The 14,306-nt window shown below is 56.9% G+C and overlaps 1 protein-coding gene across 1 annotated transcript; it reads right to left on the bottom strand.

Annotated features, from left to right (window-relative positions):
- Window positions 1-668: 668 nt before the first annotated feature.
- On the bottom strand, window positions 669-6,466 carry LOC139685232 (epiplakin-like). The gene is made up of 2 exons (XM_071581885.1): window positions 6,384-6,466; window positions 669-3,799 (listed from the first exon to the last, which is right to left on the bottom strand). The coding sequence occupies exon 2, from the start codon at window positions 3,744-3,746 to the stop codon at window positions 819-821; it is 2,928 nt and encodes a 975-aa protein (XP_071437986.1). The 5' UTR covers window positions 3,747-3,799; window positions 6,384-6,466; the 3' UTR covers window positions 669-818.
- Window positions 6,467-14,306: the final 7,840 nt, after the last annotated feature.

The raw sequence follows: 14,306 nt of genomic DNA, 5'->3' as shown, positions 1-14,306 counted from the left end.
CACCCTCCTGACCAGTTGGCAGCAGACACATACAGTGCCACAGCCAGAGCAAACCTCATGTAACACACACAGACACACAAACACACACATATACACACACCTTCACAGGCAGAGGGGTTTGAGGGTCCCTGGGGCACATGGGAGAAGCCCCCTGTGCCCTCTGTGCAGTGCCCTCATGCCCCGTGGAGGCATCACCGTTCCTGTGAGTGCCCCTGGCAGCCTCTCAGTGTCACAGGTGCCACAGCCCTGGCACCAGGGCCCCTGTCCCTCCGTGCTCATGTGCCATGAGATCCAGCAGCCTGGAGACCCCCATGACCCCATCATGGAGCTGAGCCAAGGGACAGGTCAGGGCTCAATGCCCCACCGGCCACCACAGCCTCATGTGCTGTCCCCACTGCGCAGCAGGACCAGGGTCCCTCCTGTCCCAAACAGAGGGTGTCTGTCCCAAACAGGTTGTCTGTCCCTCTGTAGCTCTCCTGGGGCTGGGGTTGTTCTGCACACAGCCCCTCCCTGAGGTCTCTGCCCCACTTGGAACACTCTCCAGCCCACTCAACTTGGGTGATGGCCCCACATCTCCCTGTCCTTGGTCAGTCCCTGCTTCCAGACCTCAGGCTCCCAGAACCCCTCCAGGAAAGCTCTGCTGGGTGAAAGAAATCTCAGCACAGGGGTGGGTGAGACAGCAGAACTTTAACCAGGTGCCCATCCCGCTCCACACATGGGTTTGCTGTCACCAGAGTGACACACGGAGGGACATGGACAGCAAAGTCCCACAGGTGCCCAGGGGGTTGAGCCCCCTGCTCTGCCGGGGTTGGGGGGGGTCAGTGGTGCCGCTGGTGGCTCTTCTGGCGCTGGGGGCCCGTGATGACAGTGGTGGTGATGGTGATCTTGTTCACCGTCAGACCTCCAGTGCCGTACGAGTCCAGATGGGCCTCACGCTTGTACTCGGAGACTTGTTTGGAGGAGAGGAGCTCCCACACTGACACCCTCTGCTCCTGGCACGGCCCAAATGTGATGTAGGAGCCCTCGGACCGCAGGAGATCCACGGTCTGGGGCGAAAGGGCTGCAAGGTGCCTCTCCTGGCTGTTGGTCATGAGGCTGCTGGTGGTGCTGAGCAGCTCCTGGATGGTGAGTGTCCCCTCATGGTAGAGCTCCAGGAGCTCCTGCCTCTTCTCCTCAGAGATGTAGTCGGAGAAGAGCAGCTCCCACAGGGAGACCTGTCTTCCCTGGAACTCACCCACTGAGCCCTCGACTGTGGTGACCTTCAGGGTCTCTTCCCAGGCCTTGTCCCCTTGCACTGGGGTGGGCTCAGACTCTGTGGCCATCGGCTCTGCAACAGGACCACCCACAGGTGAGGTTTGCTCTGCCCTTGCTGCCACTGTCTTGGTCACAACAGTGGTGACAACAGTCTTCACCTGCTCCAGGGTCAGCTCCCCTGCCTCATACAGCTCCAGGAGCTCCTTCCTGTTCTCCTCAGGGATATAGTGGGAGTGGAGCAGGTCCCACACAGAGACCTTGTGGCCCCGAAACTCCCCGACCTCCATGTCAACCATTGTCGTTTTCAAAGCTGTTTCCCACGGTTCTTCTTTGGGGGAATGGTTACCCTCCTCTCCTGCCACTGTCACTGTGTCCTTGTCAGAACTCTTGACTGTAATTTGGAATTTCCGGCTTGTAGATTCTTTTTTGTTAATGAGAGTGGTGACAACCAGCATTAACTGCTCCAAGGCCAATGTCCCTGCCTGGTACAGCTCCAAGAGCTCCTGCCTTTTCTCCTCGGAGATGTAGTTGGAGAAGAGCAGCTCCCACAGGGAGACCTGTCTTCTCTGGAACTCACCCACTGAGCCCTCAACTGTGGTGGTCTTCAGGGTCTCTTCCCAGGCCTTGTTCCCTTGCACTGGGGTGGGCTCAGACTCTGTGGCCATCGGCTCTGCAACAGGACCACCCACAGGTGAGGCTTGCTCTGCCCTTGCTGCCACTGTCTTGGTCACAACGGTGGTGACAACAGTCTTCACCTGCTCCAGGGTCAGCTCCCCTGCCTCATACAGCTCCAGGAGCTCCTTCCTGTTCTCCTCAGGGATATAGTGGGAGTGGAGCAGGTCCCACACAGAGACCTTGTGGCCCCGAAACTCCCCGACTTCCATGTCAACCACTGTGGTTTTCAAAGCTGTTTCCCACGATTCTTCTTTGGGGGAATGGTTACCCTCCTCTCCTGCCACTGTCACAGTGTCCTTGTTGGAACTCTTGACTGTAATTTGGAATTTCCTGCCTGTAGATTCTTTTTTCTTAATGAGAGTGGTGACAATGGTTGTCATCTGCTCCAGAGTTAATAACGTTTCATGGTACAGCTCCAAGAGCTCCTGCCTCTTCTCCTCGGAGATGTAGCTGGAGAAGAGCAGGTCCCACAGGGAGACCTGCCTCCCCTGCAGTTCCCCAGCTGGGACATCGATGGTGGTGGACTTCAGGATGTCATCCAGGTGTGTGTATTGTGTTGAAAAATCATCTCCATTGTCCCCTGCCCTCACCACTGCCCTGTGTGGATTTCTGGCATTTGCAGCTTCTGTTCTGTTCACGATGGTGGTGACCACAGTGGCCACCTGCTCTGTGCTCAGTATCCCTGCCCTGTACAACTCCAGCAGCTCCTGCCGCTTCCCCTGAGGGACATATTTGGAAAACAGCAGGTCCAGCAGGGAAATATTTTGCCCCTGGAACTCCCCAGCAGCGACATGGACAGTTGCAGACTTTAAGGACTTTCTCAACTGTTGCTCCTGGGACTGTGTGTCCTGAACTGGAGGTGCTGCCCTCACCTTATTGTTGGGTTTGGCTGTGGGTGAGCTCAGCCCCCCATTTCCCATTTCTGCCCTGGTGATGGTGGTGGTGAGGATGGTTGTCATCTGCGGGATGGTCACTGTCCCCGCCTTGTATTTCCTCAGCAGCTCCTCCCGCTGGAGCTCGGGGATGTACCGGGAGAAGAGCAGCTCCCAGATGGTGACACTCTGGCCCTGGAACAGCCCAACACTGAGGGTGGTGCGGGCACCCTGCAGGGCTCTGCGGGCATCCTCGTTCAGCTGGTAGAGCACCGAGCCCTTGTCCATCAGCTGCAGCATCAGCAGCCCCGTGTCCGGGTCGGGGACGCAGCGGCGCAGCAGCTGCACATAGGTCAGGTTCTCGTGGGTGTTGGGGTCGAAGCAACTCCTTGTTTGATTCTCAGGGTCGCAGAGAAACTGTCTCATCTCCTGGTCGAAGTAGCCACGCTCAAAGGCCACCTCCACAGGGACGCGGTGGCCGCGCTCGGGGTCGATGATGCCACCGGTGGCGAGCTGGGCTTGGAGCAGTCGGATGGCGTGTTCCCGGACGATGTACTCCTGCTTCATGGCCTGGAAGAGGGATATCCTGTGTCCCGTGTAGGGCTCCGTGTAGCCTGTCACGGCTCCCTCTGCCGACAGCAGCTTCTCATAGAAGTCCCGGCCGATGAGTCCCGACGCCAGCGCTGCTTTCACCGAGAGCCGCTCGTTCCTCGTGGGGTCCGTGAGCAGCCCCGAGGCAGCCTGTGCCTCCAGCAGCACCAGCGCCGTGCCCGGGGTCAGGAGCCCCCTCATCATGGCCTCGTAGATACTCAGCTTCTTGTTCTTGGCCTGGATGAAGACTCCAGCGATGAAGTTGCTCCCACCCCCGCCCATCTCTTTGTGTTCTCCTGCAATCGGGTTACTCCCCGTGTTGCTCGGCTTGTTGTTCCCAGGGCGTCCACTCATCTTGTGTGTCGTCTCTGGGGAACAGTCCTGCTCCCGCGGGGCACCGTGTGTGTCTGAGGAGAGACAAACAAACAGAACCTGTGCTAAGACCCAGGTCCCTGTGTGATTTCCCTGGGGGGTGTGGAGGGAGCCTCTCCCTGGAGGTGAGTAGGAGGGAGTAGGATCTGGGGCTTTGCTGCTGTGCTGCTCCCTCAGAGCAATCCCAGGGTGCAGGTCAAACACTCCAAGGGCACATCACAGGTCAGGGACAGGTGTGCATCACACAGACAAGCATCTTTTCAGCAGCATGGACACCTTGGCCCCACTCCAGCCCCTCAGGACCCACCTGTTCTCCCAGAGCCTGACACTGTCTCAAACCTGTGGCCTCAACCATCTTCCTCTTCTCTTCCTGGGTGACACAACCATCACTCACTGCTTTTGGGCTGATGTCAGTGGGTGCCAGCACAAGGCAGGGCTACTGCTCACCTCCTGCTTCCTCCCTGCTCCATCCCTGCTTATTCCCTGTTCTCTCCCTTCTCCCTACTCCCTCCCTGGCAGATTTTGCTGGTGTTCACTTCACAAACTCAGGTCAGGCCAAGGGACAGCCATGACTTCCTGACGTAAGGGCCACCAGCCTCACTGAAGTGCTGGCTGATTCAATATTGTTCCCACACTGGCTGTGACAGAGATGGGACACAGCCAGCATCAGGCAGGGTGATAGGCACAGCCCAGCACATGGCTGTGTGTGCAGATCTTCCTGGCTGTGTGATCCCACACCACCCTGGCATAACCGAGGACACAGAAACAGTCTCAGGGATGGATGAGTGGCTGCTCAGATCCACGTGCAGCAGCAAGTCCAAGCTGGCAGAGACCACCCTTGCAATTGTGCCTCTGCTGCACTTGAGGTGGGTCTCTGGTTCTCTGGGTCTCTGCTTGTTCTAAGGCCACTGGGTTGCCAGAGCCTCCAGACCCCACCCTGTCACCCTCCTATCTTGCAAAACTGGGCTGTGCTGCCACAGGGATGCTGGACCTGTCTATGGCTCCATGAGCTTGGCACGTTTTGAGTCTGTGTAGTAAACACAGAATCATCATGGAATCCCAGCGTGGTTTGAGTGGGAGGGAGGGGATCTTAAAGCTCATCTCGTTCCACCCTCTGCCATGGGCAAGGATGCCACCTAGTCATGAGCTGTCTCACATGCTGTCCCCTGGTCCCCTTGGGAAATCCTGTAAACAAACTTTCAGCCTCTCCAACATTGTGCAGTGATGAGGCCACAGCCTTGTAAAAACAGCAGAATCGAAACCCCAAGCATTTCTTTGGGAACACCCTTTTCCTGTAAACCACAGTGAGTGACAGTAATGACACGTTTAACTCATTATCAGGGTCAGAGCTTAAGTCTGCAACTGTTTTCCCAACTGGTTGGAAAGTCTCTGAGTCATTGCTTTTGATCCATTTAAATATTGGATTGATGCTGGGGCAAATGCATCACGATGGGGGAGAGGTTTATTCCAGCAGTTCCAGCCCAGCCCCTGCTCTTTGAGGACCCTGCCCATGTCTTCAGGCTCTTGTGCCACCCACAGCTCTGGTCTACCTTGCTCCTCCAGCCCCTGGCATCAGCTTCTCTCCCTCCCTGCCCGACTTTGAGGATGCAGCTGGGAGGTGGTGGGCTGGTTGTGCCACCTGTTGGGGTGGCACTGGATGCTGGACAATGCTGTGTCACACCCTGGAGCCAACGACAGCTTTGTAGGACAGCGACGTTGTGTGAACACCCTACACTGCAAAGTCATTTCCCGACTGCAGCCTGTCATTAGCTGGTCTCTAATCAGCCTCCTGATGCCGGGGCTGGGCTGCACACGCAGCTCCCGGGGCAGGGGCTGGCTGGTCCTTCAAGCTGTCACAGCAGCCCAGCCCAAGACGCCCCAGTGGAAGCGGTTTTCCAGCTGGAGTGAGTGGGAGTGGCCCGATAGCACAGGGGTCCCAAACCCTGCCTGTGCCTGTGCCCTGGGGAGGGAAATCACACCAGTCCCCCCAGTCTGGTGCTCACTCACAGCCTCCTTGCTGGGCTCCCAGCCAAGCCCCTTCACACCATCCACAGCCTCCAGTTCTGGTATCCCACCAGGTCCCACTGTGCCAGCCACAGCCTCCTGTGCCAGCTTCCAGCTCAGCCCACTGTGCCAGCCACAGCCTACAGTTCCAGAATCCCAGCTGAGCCCCACTGTGCCAGCCACAGCCTCCTGTGCCAGCTCCCACCTGAGCCCCACCGTGCCAGCCACAGCCTCCAGCCCCAGGTCCCCATCTGAGCCCCTCTGTGCCAGCCACAGCCTCCAGCCCTGGGTGCCTGTGGGCTCAGGTGGATCCCGCAGCTCTGACTGTTTCCCTCCCACATCCAGTTCAGCTGAAGCATCTGGAACACAAAGCTCATCGCACGGAGCAGCAGCTCCAGCCAGCCCTAGTGTGCCACTTGATCACTTTGTCCCCTCCTAGAAAAGCACTGAGTCCTGCCTGGAGAGCCCCTGCTCACTAAGCCCCAGAGTCTCAGCTCCCAGTGCTGAGGTTTGGGGCAGAACTGAGTCCCCACATCCCCTGCAGGTCCCTGGGAGCTGCACAGAAGGTGTCCTGCAGGACTAGGGCTGTGGTGGCCCAGATGGGCTCTGTCCTACCTGCTGGACACGTATCCAGAGTGGTGGATCCCCAGCAGGCTCTAATCCTGCTCCTCCTCCTCCTCCTCCTGCTGCTGCCTCCCAGTCAGGATGAACAGCCGAGGCAAATACCCAATTTAAATCCTTCCCTTCCCCGCCCCTGGGGATGGCAGGGCGGCCCTGCCCTGTGCTGACACATGGGATCACACCTGGAATACACAACTAGATCACTGAGCATGGACCCACTGTGGGTCTGGGACCCTGTGGGGTGACAGGGCTGGGGCACAGGGAGCAGCCCCAGTGCAAGACATGGGACATGTCTCACTGTGAGGCTTCTGGACTCTGCCATCACCTTCTTCTGACAGCACAACTGCTGATGGGCAGCCCTGTGTCCTGGCTGTCACAGAGGTCTCCAAGGATTGGGGCTTGTTAGATCTGCCTTTGCCTTGGGTGTCTCCCTTGGCTGATTGGGGACTTGCAGCCACCCTCCTGCCACTGTCCCTGAGCCATGTCAGGGACAGAGATAAGCCTGTCCCTCACTGTGGCCATGCTTGACCATGCCCGGGCCAACAGCAAGGAACAGGTGTTGGCCATGTGAGTGCATGGGGACATTTGTGATGGTGTATGTGTTGCCATCAACCTGCACATGTGCCTGTGCCTTGGTGTGTGACTCTGTGTGTGACTCTGTGTGTGTGTGACTGTGTGGGCTCTGGTGTGACTCTGTGTGTGTGTGTGACTGTGTGGGCTCTGGTGTGATTCCATGTGTGTGTGTGTGTGACTCTGTGTGTGTGTGTGACTGTGTGGCCTCTGGTGTGACTCTGTGTTTGTCTGTAATTGCATGGGCTCTGGTGTGACTCTGTGTGTGTGTGTGTGACTGTGTGGGCTCAGGTGTGACTCCATGTGTGTGTGTGACTGTGTGGGCTCTGGTGTGACTCTGTGTGTGTGCGTGTGTGACTGTGTGGGCTCAGGTGTGACTCCATGTGTGTTTGTGACTGTGTGGGCTCTGGTGTGACTCTGTGTGTGTGTGTGTGTGTGACTGTGTGGGCTCAGGTGTGACTCCATGTGTGTTTGTGACTGTGTGGGCTCTGGTGTGACTCTGTGTGTGTGTGTGTGTGTGTGACTGTGTGAGCACAGGTGTGACTCCGTGTGTTTGTGACTGTGTGGGCTCTGGTGTGACTCTGTGTGTATGTGACTGTGTGGGCTCTGGTGTGACTCTGTGTGTATGTGACTGACTGGGCTCTGGTGTGACTCTGTGTGTGTGTGACTGTGTGGGCTCTGGTGTGACTCCATGTGTGTTTGTGGCTCTGTTGGCCTCATGTGACTCTGTGTGTGGGTGACTCTGTGTCACCTGGACACGGGTGACAGTGTGTGTACAAGACATGGGTGAGGCAGCACGTACAGCTGGCCCAGCTGGGGTGTGTGACTGTGCCCTGCCATGTCCCTGGCCCTGAGTGGGTGTGTGTGACTTGTCCCTGTGTGCAGGAGGGGCACCCTGCCCCAGCCCTGCCTTCCCGGGTGTCCTGTCCTGCTTCAGGAGCACATTCCTGGCTGTGTAGGCGCTCACCAAACTGGCTGATCAGCACACTGAGAGCTTTTCCCTCTGACTCACCATGGGGGTTTGGCTCCAGGGAACACACCTGGGCAGGAGGTCCCCTGTCCTCGGGATGTGGACACGGGATTTAGACCTGATGTCTGCTCCCTCTGCTGAAGCCCTGCCTGGCATCTGTTCTGAGCCTGCCTGACTCTGTACTGTCATTGCAGTTCTTTTATCATGACCAGAGAGTGACAGGATAAGGAGGCTGGTTTTAAACTGAAAATAGAGGGATTTAGATGAGATATGGAGGAGAAATTCTTGCACAAGTTGCCCAGAGAAGCTGTGGCTGCCCCATCCCTGCAAGTGTCCAAGGTCAGGTTGGACAGGGCTTGGAGCAACCTGGTCTACTGGAAGGTGTCCCTGCCCAGGGAAGAAGTGGGATTAGATAGACTTTAGGGTCCACCCAACCCAAGCAATTCCATGATTTCATGATGATTCTGTGATTTCCTGTAGGTTCAGCCGTTTCCCCTGGGCTGCAGCAACTCTTCCTCCTGGGCTGCGTCCTTGGCAGGAGTGAGTGTAGGGGTGCAGGGGTCACCTGGCCTTTCTAGGCAGGAGAAACCCACCTCTCTCTTTGTTCAGCTCCGTCCCCCTCAGCCCAGACCACGTTCACAGTCCTGGCCTGATGGGCACAGCAGCACTGAGTCACTCCACGTGAGTCCCCTCCCAGCTCCTCGGCCACTGCCATGGCCAAGCGGGACCCTCCTCCGAGCTGTGCCAGTGACACCAGAGCACTCCCTGGAGCTGGCACAGTTCATTTAGACGCCTCTGAAGTGCCTGGAGTTGGCGGCTCCCCTCGGAGGTTACTTTGCATCTGAGAAGCAGGCTGATTTACCTCCCCACACTGGACACTTCCCGCGGCGCCAGAGCTCTGGTCCCGTTACAGCCATGAAGAGCTCACTGGGACACTCCCCAGAGCCTGGAGAGTGACTCCTCTGACCACTTACACATGTGGGATGTGTCCACAAAGCAGCCAGCGGCCACACGGACCTGCTGCCCTTGGGCTGCCCACAAACATCACCTGCAGTGAATCAGCAGGAGCGTCACCTCCTCCTGCACGTGCCGGGCTCGGAGCAGCCTCACCTGCCTCGCAGGCACCAGGTGCCTTAAACAGAGCTGGGTCATGTGGGAACGCTGGTGCCTCCCTTCGTGACCCTCCCAGACTGTCCCTGAAAACAGTGGAGAGCCAACCGGGCTCTTCCCCGACAAGGACCGAGTGATTAATCCTGTTCTTTTGGAAACAACAGCACAAAGAGGACTGTCTGTCAGCTGTCCATGCCATGGGGAAGCTGCTCCTTAGGCTGCTCCCAGTCTGTACTGACTCCTGGAGACATCTTGGAGAGGAAATTGTGCAGGTGGCTCAGGGGCACTCCAGATCCATCAGTGGGTGGATGACACGGATCCCCACAGTGCTGAACACACTGTGGGCTTTAAATGCCCTCGGGCAGGACCTGCAGGGAGCTTGTGATTCTCTGTCCCTGACAAGCAATGCCCAGGAGTTTACTCGTTTTATCTTCTCCATCTGGAAGGCAGTGGATGTGCCTTGGGAGCTGGTGCTGACCCTGAACATGGTCACAGGTTTGTGACTGGGGCTTGAAGCTCCTGGTTGTGTTTTCAAACACAGTGACTCCACATTTCACATCCTGTGCTCAGAGAAGGCAGCAACACATCTGGGGACAGTTTGTGTCACGACAGTGGAGACCTTCTCATTCTGTACAACTCCCTGACAGGAAGGTGGAGCCGGGGAGGGTCAGGCTCTGCCCCCAGGGAACAGAGGACAGGATGAGAAGAAACAGCCTCAGGTTGTGCCAGGGAAGGTTTAGGTGGGATTTTGGGCAAATTCCTCCTGGAAAGGGCTGTCCAGCCCTGGCACAGCTGCTCAGAGCAGTTGTGGCATCCCTGTCTCTGAAGGAATTTAACACTCCTGTGGATCTGGCATTTGGGGACATGGTAAGTGGTGGCCTTGGTGGTGCTGAGGGAACAGCTGGACTTTTCCAACCTGAACAATTCTGTGATTCCATGGTTCCATAATTCGGTGGCAGTGGATTGCTGGGGCTGCCACACACCTGCTGTGTGGCCTTAAAATGTTCAGATGTTAAAAGGGCTGATGTTTTTAGGCCAAGAAGGAACACCAGGTGGGTGGAGGTCTGGGGGAGCCCCTGAACCCCACATGTGCTGTATCCTCCTCTGTAACTGCCCCTCTCTGCAGCTCCACAGCCACAGAGCGAGGCTCCAGACCCACAGGATGCCCCTGTGCTCCCTGGCTCACCAGCTGCTCCTGTGGCTTCCCAGGAATCCTGGCATGGAGACACCTGGGCTGAGGCATCTTGCAGTCTGGCAGCCCAACCTCACCTGCCGGAAAGTGTAGGAGTCCTTGGCTGAAGGAGCCAGGAACCACATCAGAGAGCTGGGAGATGCCTTTCCCAAGGATGTTTCAGCACTGCAGTGTTCAGAGAGTGTTTTCCTTCAGCGACTGATTTGGGAAACCTCCTGTGCCAGAGCTCAGGTGCTGACACAGCTCCTGGCTCCCTTCCAGCTGGTCCCAGAAGCTGAGCCTCCGTATCTGTGGTGCTCAGGATGTGTTTCTGAGGAAGGGAGACACATGGAGCAGGGAACTGCCCACATCTGACGTGGGGACAGCAGCCCCTGTGCTGGACACCCTCAGGAACATCCACACGTGGGCAGCACAGGGCAGGGTGATCCAACTCACCTCTGGGAGAGGATTAACGAGGTTCTCATTAATACATCCCTTGGGGTGGATCAGAGTGAAAAAACACTGTCTATATATGAGCAGTGTAACAGCAGTGAAAAGATGTGGCTGTTTTCGTTATTATCTATAAAAATATAAATATATAAATCTGTATCTCTAAAGAAAATATATAAGGAAAAGAAAGAAATAGAAAGAAAGGACAAGAGTAGATCACACACAGAATCACAGACTATTCTGGGTTGGAAGGGACCCACAAGGATCATCGAGTCCCGCTCTTCAGTCAATGGCCCACACAGGGGATTGAACCCATGACCTTGGCATTGTTACAACCAAGTTTTAACCAACTGAGCTAATGGAGAGGAAATATTTCACCACTCATAACCCAGCAATGAGACCTGACTGGTGCAATTTTGGTGTCTGTGGTCAGAATGATGGTCACAGCTTTGATCCTTTGGGGATGGGGACCCCCAAAACAAGAGTTCAACAGGTTAATAGACATTCAGGTTTAGGTGAGGGTGTTCAGGTACCTCCCCTGGTGGGGAGTTTTACTTGGTCTGATGCAACACTGTGGATCATGTGCTATCCTCTTGTGGAAACCTCAGAAATGAGTCTAGGGGTGCTTTAGGGTATGTGGGGGTGTTTTGATGGTTTCTGGCCTCTTCTAATGCCATGACAGTCTTTGGTCTCTCTCCCTGTGCCAGTGTGGCTGAGTCAGATGTGCCTTATCAGAAGGAATGGGATGATAGAAACTTTCCCCCTTCCACAGGATCTGCTTCTGCCCAGTCTTTTCCCTTGTCTAGGCAGAAAACAGCTGGATTCAGGCATCAATCACAGGCCATCAGGGCACAGTAAGTCACAGAGTTGAACCAGTTTGTCTGAGCAGAGTTTGGTCTGTCACAAAGGGGTCAGTAGTAGCCAGAGAACTCCAGCAGCACCCAGAGCCCCTCTGCCTGACATGACCCAAGGTGTGGAGCTCGTGCACCAGCATTCCTGGTGCCAGTGGAGTCCTGTGGCACAGAGCCACCTGTGTGGGAGCTCCAGGAAGGTGTGGAGCTCCTCTGGTCTGTATGGGAGCTCCGGGCAGGTGTGGAGCTTCCCTGCTCCCTGTGGGAGCTCCAGGAAGGTGTGCAGCCCCCCTGCTCCATATGGGAGCTCTGGGCAGGTGTTGAGCCCCCCTGCTCCCTGTGGGAGCTCCAGGCAGGTGTGGAGCTCCCCTGCTCCATATGGGGGTTCCAGGTGGGTGAGGAGCTCCCCTGCTCCCTGTGGGTGCTCCAGGCAAGTGTGGAGCTTCCCTACTCCATATGGGATCTTCAGGTGGGTGTGGAGCTCCCCTGTTCCCTGTGGGAGCTCCAGGCAGGTGTGGAGCTCCCCTGCTCCCTGTGGGAGCTCCAGGAAGGTTTGGAGCTCCCCTGCTCCATATGGGAGCTCCAGGAGGGTGTGGAGTTCCCCTGCTCCCTGTGGGAGCTCCAGGAAGGTTTGGAGCTCCCCAGGTCCCTATGGGAGCTCTGGGCAGGTGTGGAGCTCCCCTGCTCCCTGTGGGAGCTCCAGGAAGGTTTGGAGCTCCCCTGGTCCCTATGGGAGCTCTGGGCAGGTGTGGAGCTCCCCTGCTCCCTGTGGGAGCTCCGGGAAGGTGTGGAGCTCCACACCTGCTCCCTGTGGATGTTCCAGGAAGGTGTGGAGCTCCCCTGCTCCCTGTGGGAGCTCCAGGCAGGTGTGGAGCTGACTTGGGATCTGCAGAACTGTGTGAGCCAGAGGAGTTGGACCCAAGGGCATACATCAGCTTGACCTGAGGGGAAATGTCACCTTGGCAATGTTAGACCTGAAGGAATGTCACCTGGAGGGCAGGTACAGCCACCACACCCACTCTGCCTGCTCCCACCCAGCCACACCACACAATGCAGCCACTTCTGGAGAAAAGAATAACAAAAATGTTCCCTTTGAAAGGGCCAAGGGACCAGCCCAGCCCCACGCCCAGGGGAGGGACACAGATCAATGGCCACAGTCACACAGGAGATAAAAATGTCCTTTTTTTAGCTTAGGAGAGATGTGATTGCACAACTCTGGTCCCTGTGGGAAAGGGACTCCCCAGCATCCTCTGCCCTGACTCGTGATTCCTGGGAAACAGGGATAGGCCAGGCTTTTCCTGGTGATTTGGGACACCTGGCAAGTGGCAGGGGCTGGGAGGGAGATAAGCTGGACATGCTGGAGTGGTGCCAGGGGCGCTGGGGTGGTGCCAGGGGTGAACCACAGCTGTAACTGCTTCCTGCACAAGGAAGCTTCTTTATCATTTGGCCTCCTGGAGCTGAGTTTCCCTTGACAGCTTTGGGTCACAGAGAGGGGAAGGATCTCACTTATGATCTGGTCCAGGTCTCCTCAGGCACAGTCCCTTTGCTCACTGAGGGCACACCAGGAACATGCAGAGATGAGTGGAGCTGGTGGACTCTGCCCTTTGCTCCATCCCCAGCTGCCAAATGATGCATCTCCCCTGCCCTTCTCTGAGGGCCATAGCTGGCCATCTATCCCCCCCAACTCCTTGGACACAGGTGACAGATGGTGGACACTGGCACAATGTCCTGCTAAGGGCAGACAAGGCATAGGCTTGTCCCAGAGATCATCCCTTGATAAATAGCCCCCCATAATGTGGCCACTCTGCTCAGCCCAGCACTCCCAAAACCTGCCCACGGGGGCTGCACACAGAGCAAGGGTAGATGTGCCCCTGCCAGGAGTTCAGAAGTCATGGAATCACAGGGTGGTTTGCGTGGGAAGGGATTTAAAGATCACCCAATCCCACCCCCACCACAGGCAGGGACACCTCCCACCAGCCCAGGTTGCTCCAAGCCCCATCCAACCTGGCCTTGGACACTTCCAGGGATGGGGCAGCCACAGCTTCTCTGCCCAACCTGTGCCATGGCCTGCCCACCCTCACAGGGGAAGAATTACTTCCCAATATCCAGGAATCCAGGAGGTGCTCTGGGACACAGATTTTGCTGTGCTGTGGAGACCTGGGGCACAGGGCACACCAGAAGGCACCCAGGGCTTCCCTAACATAGGATGCCCCAGGGCAGGGCTGGAGTTCCCATCTCTGAAGGGATTTAACAGCCCTGTGGATGTGGCACCTGGGGACATGATCAGTGGTGGCCTTGACAGTGCTGGGGGAGTGGTTGCGCTCAGTGGGCTTTTCCAACCCAGAGCAGTCCATGGTTCATAGAATCATAGAATCAATTGGGTTGGAAAAGCCCTCCGAGATCATCAAGTCCAACCCTTGGTCCAACTCCAGTCCCTTTACCAGATCATGGCACTCAGTGCCACGGCCAAGCTCAGCTGAAAAACCTCCAGGATGGGGAATCCACCCCCTCTCTGGGCAGCCCATTCCAATGCCTGAGCACTCTCTCTGCAAAGAATTTCCTTCTGCTCTCCAACTTCAATTTCCCCTGGCAGAGCTTGAGCCCATCGTGCCCCCTTGTCCTATTGCTGAGTGCCTGGGAGAAGAGACCAAGCCCCACCTGGCCAGAACTTCCCTTCAGGCAGTTCCAGACAGTGCTGAGGTCACCTCTGAGCCTCCTCTTCTCCAGGCTAAACACCCCCAGCTCCCTCAGCCTCTCCCCACAGCACTTGTGCTCCAGTCCCTTCTCCAGCCTCG

The sequence above is a fragment of the Pithys albifrons genome, unplaced genomic scaffold (assembly GCF_047495875.1).
Source record: "Pithys albifrons albifrons isolate INPA30051 unplaced genomic scaffold, PitAlb_v1 scaffold_45, whole genome shotgun sequence".
In the NCBI taxonomy this organism is placed as follows: domain Eukaryota; kingdom Metazoa; phylum Chordata; class Aves; order Passeriformes; family Thamnophilidae; genus Pithys; species Pithys albifrons.
The sequence above is the reverse complement of the archived record's forward strand: the minus strand, read 5'-3'. Positions and strand labels throughout refer to the sequence as shown.